Below are 19,835 nucleotides of genomic sequence, written 5' to 3'. Positions count from 1 at the left end.
TCAATATCCTGAACAAGCAAATGCAGAGTGAGCAACCACAAATTCAAAATTTGAGGCCGAGTGTAGTTTCTGTATTAAAAACTCTCCTCGAGTGCTATGTTAAACCAGAAATTGTAAGATCCATAGATGTAGATAAAGTTGATTATAAAGATCCTAGAGTTTTTCTGCCGTTGGAAAATGTCTATTTTGGGGCAAAATTTAATATTTCTTTGTCAAAAAAAAAACTTTCTGAGCAGCATGTGAAACTTCTCAAATTGCGTTGCCTAGATTTCTACATTGAATCTGTGAAACAGATTACAGATCGTTTTCCTTTCAATGATCCTATTTTCACTATGCTTGAAGTGCTAGATCCTACTAAAATATCACCTTGTCAATCTATTGCACCACTGGCTTCCCTGTTTCCAAGATTAATAAAAGAAAATGAGATCCAACAACTCGATACAGAATGGCGATTGCTACGTAATACGGAAATTGGTGGTAGTAGTGGCAGTAAAGACACAGTACAAGATTTCTGGGATAGTGTCCGTAAAAAATCATACGCAGACTCCAACCAGGTATTTCCTTTACTAGCCAAATTTATTTGGAGTCTTTTGAGTCTACCCCATTCGAGTGCTACAGCGGAACGAGTGTTTTCAGCAGTGAATTTGATGAAAACGAAAACCAGGAACAGGCTATCATCAAAGACAGTATGAGGTTTGTTACACACCAAGAGACTAGTTTCTAAATCCGAATGCTTTTCTTTTGATGTAACTAGTACAATAATTAAGAGAGTTCAAAACAAAATGTATGACAGTGATGATGATGATGATGATGATAATAATGATGACTGACGTTTTGGTAATTGAAGAAGGAGCAGGCTACAAGCAACTTTTTGTTTTCATCAGTTTTTTATAAGGTCAGTGAAAATAAAAAAAAAATTCTTGTGGTTTGTGTATCTTAATATGTAATGTGTGTGAAACAAGTTTTTGTTACTAATTTAAAAGTAAATGTGTGTAAAAATAGGTTTACTAAATTAATTGTAAAGGAAAGCTATATGTTTAGGATATCTACTTCTTTCTACTGTTTTTTCACGGTTCAATCTCCTGTTTTGGTGAGTGGTAGACCTGGCAACACTGAACCTGTTGGTATGACTGAATTCATTATTAATTTAATATAATATGTAACAATTTTCCTTTTTGTTAAATTAATTGTTAAAAAATATATGTTTTGTTTGCTATTTAAAAGTTTTAAAGGCTCAGATTGTCTTATATGTAAAGTACCAGAAAAAGAAGTCAAATCATTGGTGGTTAAACGTAAGAGGTTAATTTGCCACTGAGGAAGTAAGCAGCTGTTTGGCAGGTGACCATCTGGTACTTAAATGTGCAACATGTTGTAGTTGCAGACATTTCAGCGGGCAAGTTTCTCTCGTTTTGAGAGCGTGTTATTAATCAGGAGATATTTTTTTGGTTTGGTTTTCAAAATTTTTTATTCAATGAAATTTGTTACAATTAGCGTACAGCGGTGCTGTTACAATGAGAAAGGTACATACAGCAGCGCCAAACATAGAATATTTTTTGATTAGATGTTCTGTAGCGATGTATTTCATAGGTATCGTAAGTAATTGTGGTTTATCATTATTTGAATGCATTTCTTCAGATAGGTTTCATTAAATTTTGCCTGCGACGATGTATTATTTACAACATGAATCTTTTCGCAGGTGGTCTGAAGGGTGTGCAGTTGAACCGTCAAGAATCTTAACCTGCTTTATTTAATTGGTGCCTTGCCAGAAAATGACGACACAATCAACTGAACAATAGTGAATCAATGTTAAATATCAGCTAATTATTTGGTAAGTTTTATGTAGGTTGGATTTTGGAAGATTTACTTCACTTGTAAAACCTTATGTACGGAAGCATTATAACATTGCAGTTAAACTGACAAATGTACCTAACAGCAATGGTTGCAAGGAAGGAACCCTTTCTCCTTCAAAGTTCGCTTGATGTGGTGGTTTGCTACCATAAAATTAGGGCAGTTGTCTCATTCTAGTGACATTCAAGTTTTTTTAAATCTAACCTGTCTAGAAGTTTCATTGTGACCTGGGGCATATAACAGAAAATGGGCCAACTCCTTGATTGAAAATCATAATCAAACTTTCAACTATATTTGGCAACAAAGTGGGTAGTATATGTATGTACTTATATTGGGTCAAGTTCATTTTACTATACTGGATTCCTATTGGTTGGAAATAAAAAAAAGGGGAAATGTAGCTATGATGTCATGGAAGTTCTAATGCCAATGATAACACATTGAATTGTGGAACAAGAAAAATATGGTATTTAAAATTGGCAACAGACAAAAGAAAATGGTGCAGTGAAAAAAAAAAGATAATAATGTTGAGTTTTGAAGCAATTGTGATACACGTAGGAGTGCATTAATAAGGAAGTGAAATTTTTATAAAGTGAATAAATAAGTACACAAGAAGTAATTAGTAGATATTAAGAAATTGATTGGATATTTGTGAAGTATTTTCGAGAGAACAGCAAGGTTGTGTTTATACTCCGGCTTTAGACCTGATTTTCGACAAGGAATTTTATTAAAATACTGCCTATCTTGTTAAAATTCATTAGGTAGTCAATACAATAATTTTTACATTTGTCATTGTGAAATTTGGTTTGTATCATCCATCAAAGATAGCAGCACTGTTGACAGCAACTTCCTGTTACACATTGTGTTGCATTTAGAAAATTGCATACCCTTCAAATGCAGTTAGTTTACAGGGAGCTAAGCTGGTACACATCAACATTGAAAGAAACTGACATGGTTGTACAGAAGAAGCCTTAGGTGACATATTTCTCACACAGTTGAAATTATAGGTGTTGTAACAGCTCATCTTCCATCACCCATAATAACTACTCCCTTCTTTGATATTTTATTTTGCAAATGTTTTCCCAGATAGTGGTGGGATAGGGGGGAATATATATTCCCCTCTGGAGACTGCCCCTACCCTTGTGTCTGCTAACAGCAGGTTTTTTTTTTTTGGTGAGAAACTATTACATAGCACATGAAACTGACATAAGTAGCTAAAGCAAAACTTTTTCTCATGCTGTTTGTACGATAATTGTTTGTGCTTATCACTCTTGACGTAGAAGCATATATTTCTCAACATGTACAACAATTTAAAATGTCTTCTTTTTGTTTCAATGTGAGAAAATTTCACTTAAATATTTTGTTCCGTCTAAGATGTCTCATGAGAGTGCTTTTGAATTTCTCGTATGATACAAGAAACCTAATAGTAAGGAAAGTTTTGATCAGGAAACACTCTTAAAAATGCAGTTAAAAGTTTTTTTTCCAAAACATTTATCGCCTTATTAGAATTCGTATTTTATAATCTGAAAATAATCATGCTTAGGCATGTTATTAAATTGATTTATTCTTGAAAAATTATTATTAGGGTATAGAAAAGTTCCTAAAGACCTTTTAATTTTTAATGGGAAAAGATTTAGTAAGAAAGTTTTGGCAAGAAATAGTTTTACCTTAGTCATGTTACATCTATCCTTCACATAGCACGTCTTCAGATTGCGCGGATTCATTTAGCGCAATGTGAATTTTACTGCCCCAGTCTTGAATAGCACGTCTGTAAATTTCAGTTAACACAAAATCTTGGCAGGCAAAAAAAAAAACTTCGAGCACGATGCCACGAAGTCTGTTTCAACTTCTGTAAACAACAGATGTGCCGTAGGATACAGTTAGCCAAACAAGGGGGGAAGAGATGCGTGCGTAGGTCTGTCTACGCTATCGGCTGTTGTACAAACATCAGCTATGGCAAGTAAAATTGCGGCTATGGAGTGTAAAGGACCAAAAGTTTTTACGTCCACGCGTATGCCACCGTGCCGTACCGTTGTCGCCTGGCCACAAACCGGGCCGTGAACTCAGTCTAGCCAGTGGCAGGGAATTCACTCAAACAAAAGCAACGTCTGCCCATTCAGTTGCCGGTAACTGTACGATCTTTATCACTCAATGCATCGTGTTCAAGTATTTGAGACAAAACTAGAAGTACCTATTACGGAGCGCAGATTGTCATGAAGGCCACGCTTATGTTGATTGCACTATAGTTTTAAGCAAGTCAACTGTGCACACAATCGTACAAAATAAGGAGACTTACCAAAAGTTTATATACATAAGTCTGATGCTGTTTGTCGTACTAGCGAGAATATATTTGACATTAGATACCGGAACAGAAATGAACAGATGATTCACGTGGAAAAGGTTGTTAAATGAATGTTACAATGAAAAAAATAATCATTGGCCTGACAGGATTGGTGTGAACCAGGTGGTGATACGTGAATAAGCACTTTAATTTTTGTAAAATTAAAATTAATTATCTGGACAGCTAAATTGGTTTCACTGTCAGTAAAGGATGCTTTTGAAAGGTACGCAACGTGAGTTGAAGGTCACGCCCAGGCGGGCAAGTTAGCCAGTCGACTGATGATAAAATACATAACCACGTATTTCCTGTTACACGGTGTCGTATTTGTCATACAAAGTGCAATGGGAGGCATATAAAGATAAATGGTGTGACCTATTTATAGTTGAATGTAGGCCTATTCAACGCATTTATATTACGTAAAGTATATTTTCCTACACAATTTTGGAACTCATTAAATAAATTATCCTTGCTATTAATGGAAACTAATGCTTCAGAATACGCGATTTCGAATAACACAAGCATTTTTAGGAACAAATCAGTCATGCTAAGTGAGGGATAGGTGTACTTGTAAAAAAATTCGTAATAATCACACTAATGATTGTTACATTTCCATTCTGAAACAGTTTTTAAAACTTATTCTACTATTTAATTTTTTAGAAAATATTCATAAGTACTTATGTTATTCATTCTGTACTTCTTTAAAATCAGTAGCTCCATAAAAAAAATCTGCTAAGACTTATTTGTAACCACTCTAGCCATGATAGTGCTAACATACAATTCACATTTTGACTACATAGCTCTAGAAACCTGATTCACTACCAGATTACACACTCAACTGTACTGATAAAATATAATTTCTCTTGGTACGTTTGGCTAATCCACATTAAAAAAGATTTAAGATTAGAGTTTTATTGCTTTTTTAATGTTGAACCACAAAAAGTATTGTCCCCAAAACCACAAAAATAGAATACATTGCTACACCTGGTACAATTATTGTGTTCTGTTAAATATATAAACTTAAATAAAAATACCAATATAAATTGTACTGATACTAAATTGTCTACTTTCATAAATATAAATATTATATTAATTAAAAACAGAAAATATGTAACAAAACGCCCAATGTAACTGTTGACCAAGACAAGTCAAAAATATCAACTGGTCGCACAAAAGTCACTGACAGAAGTCCTGTTCGTAGGTACAAAACAATGAATATTACATATTCTTTGTAAGAAAATCCCATAATTGTTTGCAACACATGGTACAAAGCTCTAGGACTCTGTCCTCGGAACAGTGTAGAAGTGACTCACTTATTGCTTTGGGCTACTACTTATGACTATGGTCAACAAATTCTATTTTAAAGTTCCAAAGATGAAAAAAAAATGTAAATAATTAATGGTAGCGCCCTAACCACAGCCATAAAATTGGCTATTTGACTCACATTATTATGTTATTTGTGAGTCACCGCCCGGCATTCACTTTTCAGTACCTCGTACAGACGCTGACTGCCTACATGGTCGCCCTTCTTCTCAATTACACAGAGAAATATCAACTAATCCTGGTGCATGGCAATAGAACTTCGACTAAATTTAGAGTCTTTTCTCTCACGCTTTGAACTCTTGTCTCTAATTATTACGTAACTGGCAGACTATTCCATCAGTTCATTTTCAGACAATGGACCAATACAAAAAAATTGTTATAACCAGCATTTACAAATTAAAAAAAAAGCAATGAAAGCACATAAGTCAACTACACAGATACACAAACAGGTAAGAATAACTTTAAGTAACTTACGCACCATAAAGCAAGAGAATCATCAGAATACTTAAAAAGAAAACATGAACAATGTAAATTATGATCATGAACCATATGACAAACACATGAATACTTCTTAAAAGGAATTACTAGCTATTGTTTAAATAATACCAAAAAACCTTACCATAGTACACATATAATAGACAACATAATAAAGTGTAAATTTAACTGCATAACAAGTGGGGAGGGCAGTAGTCTGGGTCGCTCCAAGCTACGTACTTAATTCTAAAACCATATACTCAAAACTAAGCTTAAGTATCTTTAAACCCTTAAACAATTCAAATTCAGCAAATATATCTTTATATGATCTTTTTAATTAAAGTTAACAGTTTATGAAAGATATTCATAGTGTATTGAATAACATAACTTTACCGGTATATTATTACTAGCAAAACACTATAATATGTATTGATTAAAGGAGTAGTGAGTAAACTAATGACTACAGTCACTAATGACCACTTAGCATCAGTACTTCTGTCTACTTTACAAAGTTGGACTAAACATTTACTTTTATGTTTTATATCAAAATTATCTCCGTACATTTGGTCAGGATGGTTAGGCCATGTCCGAATTCTTAGAGTTAGTGCTCTCATGTACTCTTGCTCACTCTCGATGTTGGAGAATGAGCTGACTCACTGTCCGAACTTGAGGGAGAGAACACGAAAGGGAGGGTAATTAATGATGTTTACTTGCTGCATCTTCTTGCCTAGTTTTTGGTAGCTAACTTGGTTTTAAATTATTTTTAGGTTAAAAACCTGTCTACTAGCTGTTGCGATTTTTGTTTATTCTGACAGAATGTATAATGTCATAATGAGAAATTTTCTATTTCTTCCGCAAAGCATGATGTGACAAGGGTACACCCATAGGTAGACATCCAAACTTAGCAGAGAGTGAACCAAAGTGTGTAGAGTGAGAGTGAGTGATCTTTTGAATTAGAACATGGCCTTTCTGTTGCAGTCTAGTTTAGACAAAACTATCACTTGTTTGCTTTGAGAATACTTCACAATGATGAAAAATTGCGACACAAATGTACAACAGTGAAAGGGTTGAAAGTGCCATATACTACATGCTGAAAGATGCTAAGGGGATTTGGTCCCGTGTGTGTAATTATTTTATAGATATATGTAAAATACTTTTGAACTTGTAAACTTTTTGAGCTACCTAACTTCCTTAAATTAAATATATTTGTATAATATACTTTCGCATGATTAGCTGCCAAAATTATATTTCCTCCTCTGCCCCCTTATCATTTTTGTGCAGTAGCAATAAGAAGAATTAAATGTATTACAGAATTGAAACTTTTTAGTTTTAAAGACAATGTACTGCCCATGCCTTGACAAAATGTTAGTTTCTTTCAGAACAAATTATTTTATTTCACCTAGCTTTCAAAATTATCACAATAGGAAATATGAAATACATTCTAAAATAAGTAGATAATTATAACCATTTCATGAAGAAGTAGCCATTAGAATTTGTTCAAACACTGAAATGTTTCAGTTCTGTAATCCTTTCAGTTCTCCTTATCCTGTAATCCTTTCAGTTCTCCTTATCAGTACTGCACAAAAGCATTAAAAATGTTACTCTGGCAGCTAATATAGGTACACATTTTAAAACACCACAACAAAAAATGGAATGTACCATATTATTGAAACTGGAGCTATCTAGGCCTGTGCGAAGCTTCGAATAAACAAATCAATCAAAGCTTTTTTTTAAATATTCAATTTGACTACGGAGCCATTCCACCTCAATTCAGGCAGTTAGCAAGATAATGTGTCAGGTCACCATCTCAGATTTGCTTTAAAAAATTATAGCAGTTACAACCAGTGCAGACAAGAAGTATGCCAAAAGGATTTTGTCCCAAAAAATTTTTTCCCCATGTTATAGCCTTTTGAAGTTGGTTCAAAATCAAAAAAGGTGGAAAAAGGGGTGTTTTTTAAATGAGCGGCATTTCAAAACTATTTTACTGATTTTGTTGATTTTTTTTTATTTTGTACCTATTATAGTGAACTACAGAGTGGAATAGTTCCAATGAGCCCAACGACAATATCTTTAAGGGGGGGAAACTAAAAAATTTGGCAAAAAATTTAGATTTTTTTGGATTTTCAAAAAAAAATTTTTATGTGGAATAATCAATTTTCATAAAAAGTAATTCTGGTAATATGTAGACCTATTACAGTAGTTTTACAGGAAAAATTGTTTTTAATTCTATGATGCATGGAATTATTAAAATTTAACTTTAAAATTTTCAAAATTTGACAAAAGTGCCATTTTTGATTGAAAATTACTGAAAAACCCCATATTTTAAAAATCTGAAAATTTGTAACTTTGTAGTCCTCACCTTTATTAATAGCATGCACTTTGTTGGATAGTGTGTTTTTGCCTGTAAACATTTCTAGAATTTTTTGAAAATGTAATGTCATTACCTTTTGTATGTTGTGCATGCTCAATTATTAAATGTTTTGTTGGTATCTAAATAGTATGTGATAATTTGTAACTGGTTTTGTATGAGGGGAAACCTTGGGAAATATGAAGGGGGAGTCCCTATCTGAATATTCCCAGGCGCTTGCTGTAAGGGGAATCCCTGGTAGCTTGAGGGAAATCCCTGGTGACCATAGGGGGAATCAACTACAAGACTACAAGGGAATTCCCAAACTTTTGCTGTTACAGTTGTGTTGTGTGTGTTCATGGGTGATGTTCAGCTAGTGAACTAAATCATGTCTGACTTTCATAGTACGGAGAGAATTAAATGTGTGGACTACATTAAAAGGCACAAAAAAAAGTATGTATAAAAGTAAATGTGTGAGGATGTGTAAGGTGAATGATTTAGCAGATGATATTTAAAAGTTTGTGGGTGTATCTGTTTCAGTAAATAAAAATGATATTTTGTGTAGCAACTGTGTTACTTTTTATAAAAAGAATTTTCTGGAACTTGCTGAAGATGCAGAAGAAACATCCACATCAGAGAATTTTATTCCGGAGGATGAACTAGTAAGTGTTTTAAATAGCAGTCTCATTAAAACATTAAATGTAGAAGTATCACCATTGAAATCCCCTTCAGAGGTGAGATTGGATAGGAGAGAAGGTTATGCGAGGAAAAAGAAGATAAAATTAGTTGATGAGTTAAAAACTTCTGCTGTGAACAAATTACAAGACATATATCACGTGCATCTTTCAAGTGAGTCTGATGATGAAATGCCTGTGTGTGTCTATTGTAGTCTATGGTTTTCGAATATTGACTCAGCTCTTCATACTTGTAACTACAATGGAAAAGTACAGCTACTAACATTGGTACCACAAACATTTAGTAAAACTGTATTGAAGGAAAAATTACCTTCAGTGTCAAAGTACCTCATTGATAAATGTCGCACAGTTATAAAAAATAAGGGAATTTATGCTCAACCTGACCCCTATAGTGGACATCCTTTACCTACACAGGTACAAGATCTAGCATTATCATATTACCTAGAAGATAGTAAAGACTGTTCAAGGGAAAGTCCAAACAAAAAAGATGTTATTTGCATTAAGGATGGTAATGGCGAGAAAGTAAAAAAGGTTAAAAGATTCATGACAAGGTCCATCAAAGAGGCATACAAAGCATTCAAAAAAGATAATCCTCTTATAGAAATTAGTCTTTCAAAATTTTATGCCTTACGACCAAGATGGGTGAAAATTCAGCCAGAACAGACTGTGTGTTCTTGTATTTACTGCAGTAACATGCAACTTATCTGTGTAGCTCTTCGAAATGTAACAAATAACCAAATTGATGAAGACTATCTTCTACTGAAGTGTTTGTGTGACGAAACAAGGAATGAAGATTGCTGGCTCGAGGAGTGTGGTGACTGTCCTGGCACAGAAACATTAACTGTTGAAAACTTTGGCTTGGATGAAGGGGAAGAAGTTACATTTGCGATTTGGGAACATGGTGACCTCATAAAAAAAACTGTATCTGTAAATAATTTTCTGGAACATGTAAGGCATTGGGTTAAAAAAGCTATTCCTCACAGTTACATTAGGAAAATACAAAGGGAAGGAATAGCTGAAGCAAGAAGTTCTGTCCAACAAAATAATGCTCTTGTTTTACATTTTGATTTTGCTGAGAACTGGTCAGTTGTATTGTCTGATGAAATCCAAACTTACCACTGGCAAACTGATCAGCTTTCACTGTTTACCTGTGTTGCATACTTTGGTGCGGAAATAAGAAGTTTTGTTATAGTATCTGATGATATAGCTCACGACTCTGCTCACGTTCTCTGTGCTTTAGAGGTTATAAAACTGGAAATTTCAAAATTTTGTCAGTTAGAACTTTTGAGTTCAATAGTATACATTACAGATGGGGCAGCTGGACATTTCAAAAATAGGTTTCAGCTGTATGAACTATGTAAAAATACTCAAACTGTTGAAAAAAAATGGATTTTTTCTGCTACAGGGCATGGCAAAAGTGCATGTGATGCAATAGGTGGTTTGTGTAAACAATTTGCAACTAAGTTCAATCTTCGGGCAGAGTGTGTTAATGCCATTAGAGATTCTGCTTCATTTGTTGCTGAAGTAGGTAACCTTGTACCAAAGATAACTCTATTGGCTCTTGAAAGTAAAACAATTCAAACGTATAGGTCATCTAAGGAAAAAGAATGGGCTACTGTAAAACCAGTTGTTGGAATACAATCTAAACATTACTGGCTGATTAAAAATGAGACATACATGGGACGCACAATTAAAGATAAAATAGAAATAGTTGTACAATCTAACCAGATTAAAACACATTATTCAATAAATGATTTCCAAGTAGGCCAGTTCGTTGCTTGTGTATACGATCAGAATTGGTGGATGGGACAGATCACTGGTATATCTAAAGAGTTGAACGACATGACAGTGTCTTTTATGCATCCCCATGGTCCAGCTAAAGGGTTTCAGTGGCCACAGGAATCTGGAAAGAAGAAGGATGAATGTCCGGTGCCACTACAAAATGTTTTGTTAGCAGTAAGCAATCCTACTCCACTTGGACAATCAGCAAGACTCCACACTTTCGACAAAGCTGAGTTGATGAAGATCCAGCAGATGTACTGTCTTTAATCAGCCAAATAATATTTTAGGAAGTTTGTCAATATATGTTACATATAGTTGAGGAAGGGTAAGCAGTCTACATATAATTAATTATAGGTACATATTGTTGGTTTCAATTTTACTTTGAAATTTTGGTTTTCATGCAAGTTAAAGAGTATGCATATGTATTATATGTGTGTATATGTATTGTGCATATTATGTTAATGTGATAATGTATACACAGACTCTCCTTTTGTAATTCCCAAGGTTTTCCCAATTTACAAATTACATCTCACTTTTTGGGAACTAACAAAACATTTGTTAATTGAGTGTGCAGACCTTAGAAAATGTAAGAAAATTACATTTTCAAAAAATTCTAGAAATGTTTACAGGCAAAAACACACTATCCAACAAAGTGCATGCTATTACTAAAGGTGAGGACTACAAAGTTACAAATTTTCAGATTTTTAAAATATGGGATTTTTGAGTAATTTTCAATCAAAAATGGCACTTTTGTCAAATTTTGAAAATTTTAAAGTTAAATTTTAATAATTCCATGCATCATAGAATTAAAAACAATTTTTCCTGTAAAACTACTGTAATAGGTCTACATATTACCAGAATTACTTTTTATGAAAATTGATTATTCCACATAAAAATTTTTTTTTGAAAATCCAAAAAAATCTAAATTTTTTGCCAAATTTTTTAGTTTCCCCCCCTTAAAGATATTGTCGTTGGGCTCATTGGAACTATTCCACTCTGTAGTTCACTATAATAGGTACAAAATAAAAAAAAATCAACAAAATCAGTAAAATAGTTTTGAAATGCCGCTCATTTAAAAAACACCCCTTTTTCCACCTTTTTTGATTTTGAACCAACTTCAAAAGGCTATAACATGGGGAAAAAATTTTTTGGGACAAAATCCTTTTGGCATACTTCTTGTCTGCACTGGTTGTAACTGCTGTAATTTTTTAAAGTAAATCCGAGATGGTGACCTGACACGCTCCTGCCTGAATTGAAATGGAATGGCTCTACGCCAGGAAATTTTTCTATTCATTTTATTTGAAGCTTCAGTTGTGATTGTAAAGCTTCACTTCTAATGTTTGTTGCAAAGCTTTAAAACATTAGAAGTCTAAGATTTCCTCATTAAATATTTTTAATTTTTTGTGTCGTGAATGTTTTGCTTGAATAAAGTTGGTTACTTAAAAAATCAAAAGAAGGTGCTCTGTTTGCTTGCTCAATGTTAATATTATCATTATTATTTTATTGATTGATGTTATATGTAGGGCCCAACTGGTCAGTCTCTTAATCATTTCAAACATTAGAAATGTTTAACAATTATTTTTTACTTCAATCCTGCATTTTATAAAATATGTCTAATACAACTTCGCCGAGAACAATATTTGCTATTGAATTCTACTTTGCAAATATTTTAAACATTTTATTTGATATTTGCTTTGCATTAAAAAACTAGTATTTGTACAGGCCTAGAGCTAACAACTACATGTAATTGTGAGTGTGGGCTATCTGCCAGGAATCGAAATTGGTTGAATTTGAAGCCAACATTCATTGTGTTGGAAACGTTGAAACTGTAAACTTCAAAATACCATAACGGTATACCATGATGGTTACCTCAGTGTGAAATAAAGAAGTGAAAATCTTGCCAAAAACTTAAACAGTAGCAAATTTTGCTATTTTTTTTTGTTTAAGTGACTTAGAAAAATGTAATATTTTGCAGTCAACTGCAATTAAAAAAAAAGTTAGTAATTACAAATTACAGCATTTTAATGCAGGGCAGATAGACACATGCTAACCATTTTGCATTAAAAACTGCAGTTTTAATTATTTCAGTTTGTTCTTAGTATGATTGTGGCAACATTGCAGAAAAATTTATATGTGCTCACTATGTTATTTCAGCATTAAAATCATTTGGAGATGTGGCATGCCACTATTTCCAACCATTCACCATTATGGTCAATTCACAATTCAGCATTAGTTTTAAGTGTCGTGGTACTTTCGGTTTCATTATATATCAGGATTTTGGTAACGACTTTATCGATACATGCAAATACATAAATGAAATAGATATATTAGTATTAATTGTTACGTGTAGGGCAAGGGTCATAACTTTTATCTCAACTCCTAGCATTATTTAATATATGAGCGAACCAATAAATTTAGATTTTTACACTGTTATCATGAGTCTTGTGTATTAAAAAGTAAATTCTTAAATTTTAAAGTATTTTTTCATACGCAGTTATGACAACACTGAATACACATAGATATTCATGACTGGCATGTAATATTAGGGATATTATTTTAATCTCTGGCTGTATTTTTTACACTGTACTGAATAATCTACCTAGTTCAAAGCTGGGTTTGGCAGAACCATTTGTGTCCATTGAGCTTATGCTGCCAGTTATGTGCTCTGCTAGCTGTCACAAGATGCATTTAAACATTTTCTTATTATTTTCATCTTAAGAACCAATTAGGGGTGAATTGTGATGGGTAAGCAGTGTATCAATGCTCTAAACATGGACTGTTTTGGCATAATGATTTAATTAGATTGTACATGTTCTGAAGGTTGTTTGATGCAGTGTGTTCGTTCTGCTGATAGGAATGTGTATTCTCTCATGCATAAATTCTGTATTAATTTATAAATTTCTCTTATGTTTGAAAATATGAAAGAAATTTTACAGTTTCCTGTGGATAAATGTAAGTGATATTTTTTTGATGTATTAAGTTGGGAATCGCTACTTTATCAAACACATGCTCTGTTGTGGGTTGTGCTTAGTTTGCATCAGCAGTGTTGTCTGCCAAGTACTGCAGGGGCAACAGTTGATCAATTCTGCTTGCTTATTTGCAGACAATCAAAGCTGTCAGTGAACCAGCGACAGCCCCATGCAGAAGTTCCACCATGAAGAGGGTAATCTGGCTGAAACTCTGGGTCTGGGCACAGACACATACGAGGTGAAGCTGGGCAACAGCTTCACGAACGGTCGGGGACCTGCCTTCCACACGGTGAAGTATGACTTCAAGCCGGCGAGCGTGGACACGAGCAAGATGGCGACGGTGAAGGTGGAGTCCAACCACCAGGTGACGGTGACGGTGCCCCACCTGGACGGGGCCGGGTTGCCTCACACCGTGTTCAAAGGCTCGGAACGGCCGTACCAGAAGGAGTGCGTGTTGATCATCGACAAGGCGACGGGACAGATCACCCTGGAGAAGCTGAGTACCAACATCCAGGTGAAGAAGACCCGGCCGGAACACGGCCCGAGGCAACACCACCCCAACAACCACCTCTCCCCTTCGACGGAGCCCCAGGCGAACAACCACTCCTCCCGGAAGGTGCCCTCTCAGCAGCCGGACATCGCCAGGCCCAAGAAGTCGTTCAAGTCGACGTACGCCCCACTTTTGAGTGCCTCCGTCGGGGGCTGCATCCCCAAGCACTCCCCCCTACGGTTATCACCCTTGTACCCCTCCTCGCAGAGCCCGGTGCGCCCCCAACACAAGTCCCCGCCCAACCCCGCGGTCGCAGCCAGCCTGCCCACGCTCGGCCTGACGGATGACTTCCAGCGAGACGTGCCGGAGTACGTGCAGCCCCGGGAGGAGGAGGACGTGGGAGTCCTGTCAGGCACGTCCAGTGACTCCACCAGCTGCGCCTCGTCGGACAGCGAGCACGAGCCGGACGCCAAGGCCAACAGCTTCCACGACCGCAACGGGGCGCTCCCCAGCGTCGTGAGGCCGGAGCAGATACTGAAGGAGGACTTGCAGCTGTCGGAGTCCGGGTCGGAGAGCGACTGAGCGTCTGCGTGTTGTCATATACAAACATTACTGATTTGTGCATTTACTGTAAAGTCAGTTATAAGGTTGGAACATGAATTAAAATTCCTCGAATACATTTTAGTTTTGTCAGAAAATTAATAAATGTTTCATTAATGCTTTTGGGATGACTTGTTGGAAAGTATGATGTGTATAATTTCTTGCATCTACAATATACTTGCTAATTCTGTGTTCAAAAACTAAAGATTATACATCAGATAATCTAAAGTTCATTACTAAAATGCTTTGCACTGCTAGAAAGTCCATGAAATGTTTTCTTCATTTTTTTTAATGAATAATGCAGAAACATATTTGACTGGCTATGTATATTGCCTGCCAATGTTTATTTTGTATGCATTACTAGCTGAAGAAAGTTCTGTACAGCCTGTTTCTTCTTCATTTGAGCACATGAACTCGGCTTTGGCATTTGTGTGAAAGCCTGTCACTAGCCAATTTTCTTTCTGTTTGCAGGCAAACTTCATCACATTTTGAACTACATCAAGGGTGCCAATTGCAACAGATTTTTTATACTTTTTATTTGTATGAATTAGCATACGTTATTAAGAATGGCCAGATAGTGTGCAGACTTACGTGACAAGAACATGATGCAACCAAACTACCACCAGGATTGTTTTTAAGACGTACGTTTTTTCCTGCTGTCAGGACGTAGTTTTCAGGGCGTTTTTGTAGTGTTCCAAAACTCTCTTAATTACAAAATCTTTTTTTTTTTTATCTAAAAAGCAGTATTAGGTGTCAGTGAAAGTAAATAAATATGAGTGCTAATTTATCACACAGATTATCTAAAAAAATTTAAAGAAAATTATCATAAATTTAAAAAAAATATTTATGGTATGAACAGAGGCATAAATGTCTGAGCAGTTTCAGTATTTCTTAAAGTTCTGTTGTAAATTCCTAGTGCTTACCGAGAAAGTTAAATGACCAATATGTGAGAAATATACATAGTGGGATTTAATATTTTGTAGATTGAATGCTTTTTCCCCCTTCACTAACAAAAAAAACATATTTATATTTACAGTTTTCATAGTTACAGCACAATAGTTGTGACTATGTGCCATTAATTGGTAAAATACAAGTTTATGTGATTCCTCCCACCTCCCCCCCCTTATCTACCCCATTTTTCCCTGATAAAAGTTTGGTGGGACTTGGGAAAATTTGTAATTTTTGGAGACTACTTGTTTGTGTTGTTTTGGTATCCTTGCAAGTAAACAGAATAATTACAAGCATGCTGATGATATGATTAGACAAGTAAAGACTGTGAAGAGGTTGAATTTATGAATGTAATTGATACATGGCTTAAATAGTGTTAAGTATTTTGGTAAATTTCCGAAAAATATCTAAAATCAGCTTGTAATGTATTTTTGAGATAGAAATTACCAAACTAATCGAAGTATGTGTAGACTCTAGAATATCGCATGCAAACATAAACTGTGTTAAATGGCATACATAAAATATCATTGTAAACAAAGAAAATATTAAGATTAAAGTTTGGGCACTGTGGATAAGATTGCATTAATAACAAAACCTAATGTGATCTATTCAAATTCATTATTGTATTTCATAAAGTCGAAAGTTACGAACATCGTAAAACAACTGTATAGTTATCGTATTGAACAATTTGAATTTTGTCACAAAGCATCAGTACAAAAAACTCTGGTGTATTTTACAAAACTAGATTCCTTGCATGGATTGGGTTTTACGAACTATTACTTCAATGGTGTTATATTCTCTTGTTTAAATCATTGCAAACATGAGTGCCTAAGTTAAATTATTGCTAGCTCTGCGGGTTAAGCAGGACTTCTGGTACATAAAGTTGCTGTGAGGACAGAACATATAAGGAACTCGTAGTCAGTAGTTAATTATTAAATTGAAATTGGAAACTACCAAATTCACACAAGTGTTTCCAAATTAAAATAGTAGTTACAGTTCATGGTTTTATTATCATTTGAAACAAACTAAATGTTTTCTGTTGGTATGGGTGAACTTGTGAACTGCAAGTAGTGATTGGTCTTTAAATACACCAAGTTTTAAATTAGTACGAACGTTTACTTCATACTTCGATAAATGGAGATTGGCGTACAAATAGTCCCTTTAGGGCAACCAACCTCTGAGCAAAGATCTATTAGATTTCTTTTTATCCTGGTAGACTAGTCAGTGTTTGGCCAACTTTCATGCTTCATCCTAGGAACGCCTCGTGGGAAGAATGTCTGATCTCAATTCTCTTAGTCCCAAACCCATATTGTTGATTTCTGGACTCCCGAACTCCGGACTGGATCTTCTGGTCCTCTTCATGAACTGGAATACAGTTCTGGCATCGCCCTCAGAAGTTGACTGGATCATTTCTTGTTGACTTCCTACACATCAGTGATTCTCCTCCGAAATCTCTAATTTTGGTTGCTCTTCTGATCTTACATACTCCAAATATTGCCTTTATAATTTGGCACTCTTAGTTACTTTTTGTGAAGTTTCAGTATTAGGTCGATACTTCCACTGACGTATGCTGTATTTGAAATCATCGAAACAAAATGTCTTCTATAAAATTTTTGACAAGCGATTTAATATTAGTCCACGGTTACTTATTACAATCTTCACGGAAATCTAATTTTCTTGAAATATTTCTAATAGATTATTAATCTTGAGTCGAGTTTATCCGTATTTCGACAGTTAATAATATAAAATTATGTTTGTCTATCCGGCACAATGCTGAAACATATATTCCTTATCGTGTTCTGAATTCAACTGCCAAAAGTTCCAAACGAAAACAGAATCGTCTTTTGCTAAAAGAGACCCTCTTATGTTTATTTTTTTTTTAGTATAAAATTGAAATCCGGGTGAATCAATATGCTGCAATTAAAGTAAATTGACCAATTACGGTTTGGCTTACAAATTAACCACAGTACATATTTTTGGTTGAAGATAATTAATACAACAAATTTCAGATTACTTAAATAATGTGAATACTTGTTTCATTTTTTTAGATACTGTCCATATCAACTGCTGGTCCACCAAACTTGTAATAAACATTAAAATTCACAAACTTGTGATAAACTATTTCTTAAAATAAATTTTGATTGGTAGTTATAATATTATTGAATTTATAAGCAAAGATATCATTTAAAAATTTGCCATGTAAAAGGGGAAAAAAAATAGCATAACAGATATAAATGCACTTATGCTACAGATATGATGAATATTAAAATGTCTTTGGCCAAATTACATGTTATTTGTGTTCTTTGCTAGGAAGGCTGAAATTATACCTTCATAGTAGACAGCAGTGAAGAAAATTTATGAAAGACAGGGGCAGGAGACACGTGCTTTTGAGGCATAGCGCTAAGATGTTTTGGGATGGCTGTACAGTGTTTAGTGCTGCTACATGGCTGTGCTTCCTTGATAATATTTACAGAGCCAATCTAGCTTTAAGATCTAACTCTTAAGATGTGGCTGACTTGGTACTAGGGTATGGAAAAACTCAAGTTTTTGCATTAAAACAAATTTGCATTACTTTGTAATGTTTGAAATGAAATAAAAGAAAGAAAAATACTGCAGAAAACTTTTTAAAAGAGTTTTTTTTTTTTTTAAATTATGATACAAGTAATTTTGCAAAGACAGTAAAAAATTTTTTTTACTGTATACAAAACATGAAATTAACTACCGTACATGATATATCAAATATTTAAGTAGCCTACAGGTCTTATTTTAATATACAATAACTTAATGAATATCTTTGTTTTGGATTGTAGATCATTCCAAAATAATAAGTGTTGGTGATAATCGACAGAACAACCAAAATTATAGACGTTCATAATTGCTTGTACTTAGATGGAACAATTTCAAATTGGGTTATTTCCACTGTAAACAAAAAAACAATTCTGTAATGATCATTCAGTAACTTGGTCAAGATTTTGTGTATGTGTGTGTGTACTTTCTTATAGATTTTTAAAAGTTATCACAAAGATTTTATTATTTTATGATTTATGTGTTTGATTATATTTAACAGAAAAAGGTTAATGTTGAAAAGAGAATAGAAAATAGACATAGAAGCTATGAAAATGGATGTTAAAGATTGCAGGTAAATGTTTGCCCTTAGTTCAGGTTTCTAGTACGAAGAGTCGTCAGCATACAAACACTTTGCTCTGTTGGACAGAGTTTCCTTCGTTACTACAATGCTCTTGATCTGTTGACGTTTCCTGCATGAGCACTGCAGCAGCGAGCATTCATTGACAGCAACATAAAAATGCACATTATTTTTGGACCATTCATAACATTAATTTAGTTGCACTAAATTTATTTATGAATATATATAAAAAAGTAACTTCTTTCATTGAACAGTAACCAAAAAAAGAAAAGGAAAAGAATTTACATGCTAAGCCACAATTATTGAAAATGCAATTCCCAAATGGAAAATTACAAGCAAAATACATAGTTTTAAATTCTGGTTAAACAGAGAAGCACTTTTTCTATCTCTTGAATCATTTCGCACCATTTTATTCTCTATGTCATCCTAACACAGTAACTCAGCATTAAAAAAATACCTACGAAAATGTTAGAATTATTTCTTTTGAACAAATGGTCTCATGCCTAGTTTTCATAGCTATTTTTTTTTAGATTGTAGTGCAATTACGTATTTGCAGATTAAATGCAAAATTCTTGGGAACAAGTTATGTTTTTTATTCCCTATGTAATGACATCAAATGTAAGAGGGACATTCTTTATCTGACACCACCATTGTTTTCATTGGAAGGAAAGCGATAGGGTAGTAGTTGGGCTTTGATAGGGGAGGGATTCGGGAATTGATTAGGCTGCGAGTTCATGATTTGTGCACTAGTCATGTAAGTAATGTTTATTTGCTTAACCTGTACGTGGACGAGTCGTTGGGTGCTCCTACTCTTACCAAGACTCGACCATAGGACATTGGTCACTGCTACCTGTCACCCGGCACATGACTAGGTGAGGC

The 19,835-nt window shown here is 34.4% G+C and overlaps 1 protein-coding gene across 4 annotated transcripts; it reads left to right on the top strand.

Annotated features, from left to right (window-relative positions):
• The first annotated feature begins 1,074 nt into the window (after positions 1-1,074).
• Positions 1,075-14,942, top strand: LOC134537428 (ell-associated factor Eaf). 4 transcript variants are annotated; one of them, XM_063377856.1, is made up of 3 exons: positions 1,075-1,124; positions 1,697-1,828; positions 13,908-14,942. In XM_063377856.1, exon 3 carries the CDS (start codon positions 13,943-13,945, stop codon positions 14,843-14,845), a length of 903 nt encoding a protein of 300 aa, XP_063233926.1. In that variant the 5' UTR covers positions 1,075-1,124; positions 1,697-1,828; positions 13,908-13,942; the 3' UTR covers positions 14,846-14,942. The 4 variants fall into 4 exon arrangements, with proteins under 4 accessions (XP_063233926.1, XP_063233934.1, XP_063233916.1 ...); XM_063377864.1 differs by having other exon boundaries at positions 1,100-1,393; XM_063377846.1 differs by having other exon boundaries at positions 1,108-1,520.
• Positions 14,943-19,835: the final 4,893 nt, after the last annotated feature.

This window comes from Bacillus rossius, chromosome 1 (assembly GCF_032445375.1).
Source record: "Bacillus rossius redtenbacheri isolate Brsri chromosome 1, Brsri_v3, whole genome shotgun sequence".
NCBI lineage: Eukaryota > Metazoa > Arthropoda > Insecta > Phasmatodea > Bacillidae > Bacillus > Bacillus rossius.
Note: the sequence above shows the minus strand (reverse complement) of the source record. Positions and strands in the feature narration are given on the sequence as shown.

What these genes read in the sequence shown, in the direction of transcription:
- LOC134537428 (XM_063377856.1), top strand. Translation starts at nt 13,943, where the DNA reads ATGCAGAAGTTCCACCATGAAGAGGGTAATCTGGCTGAAACTCTGGGT.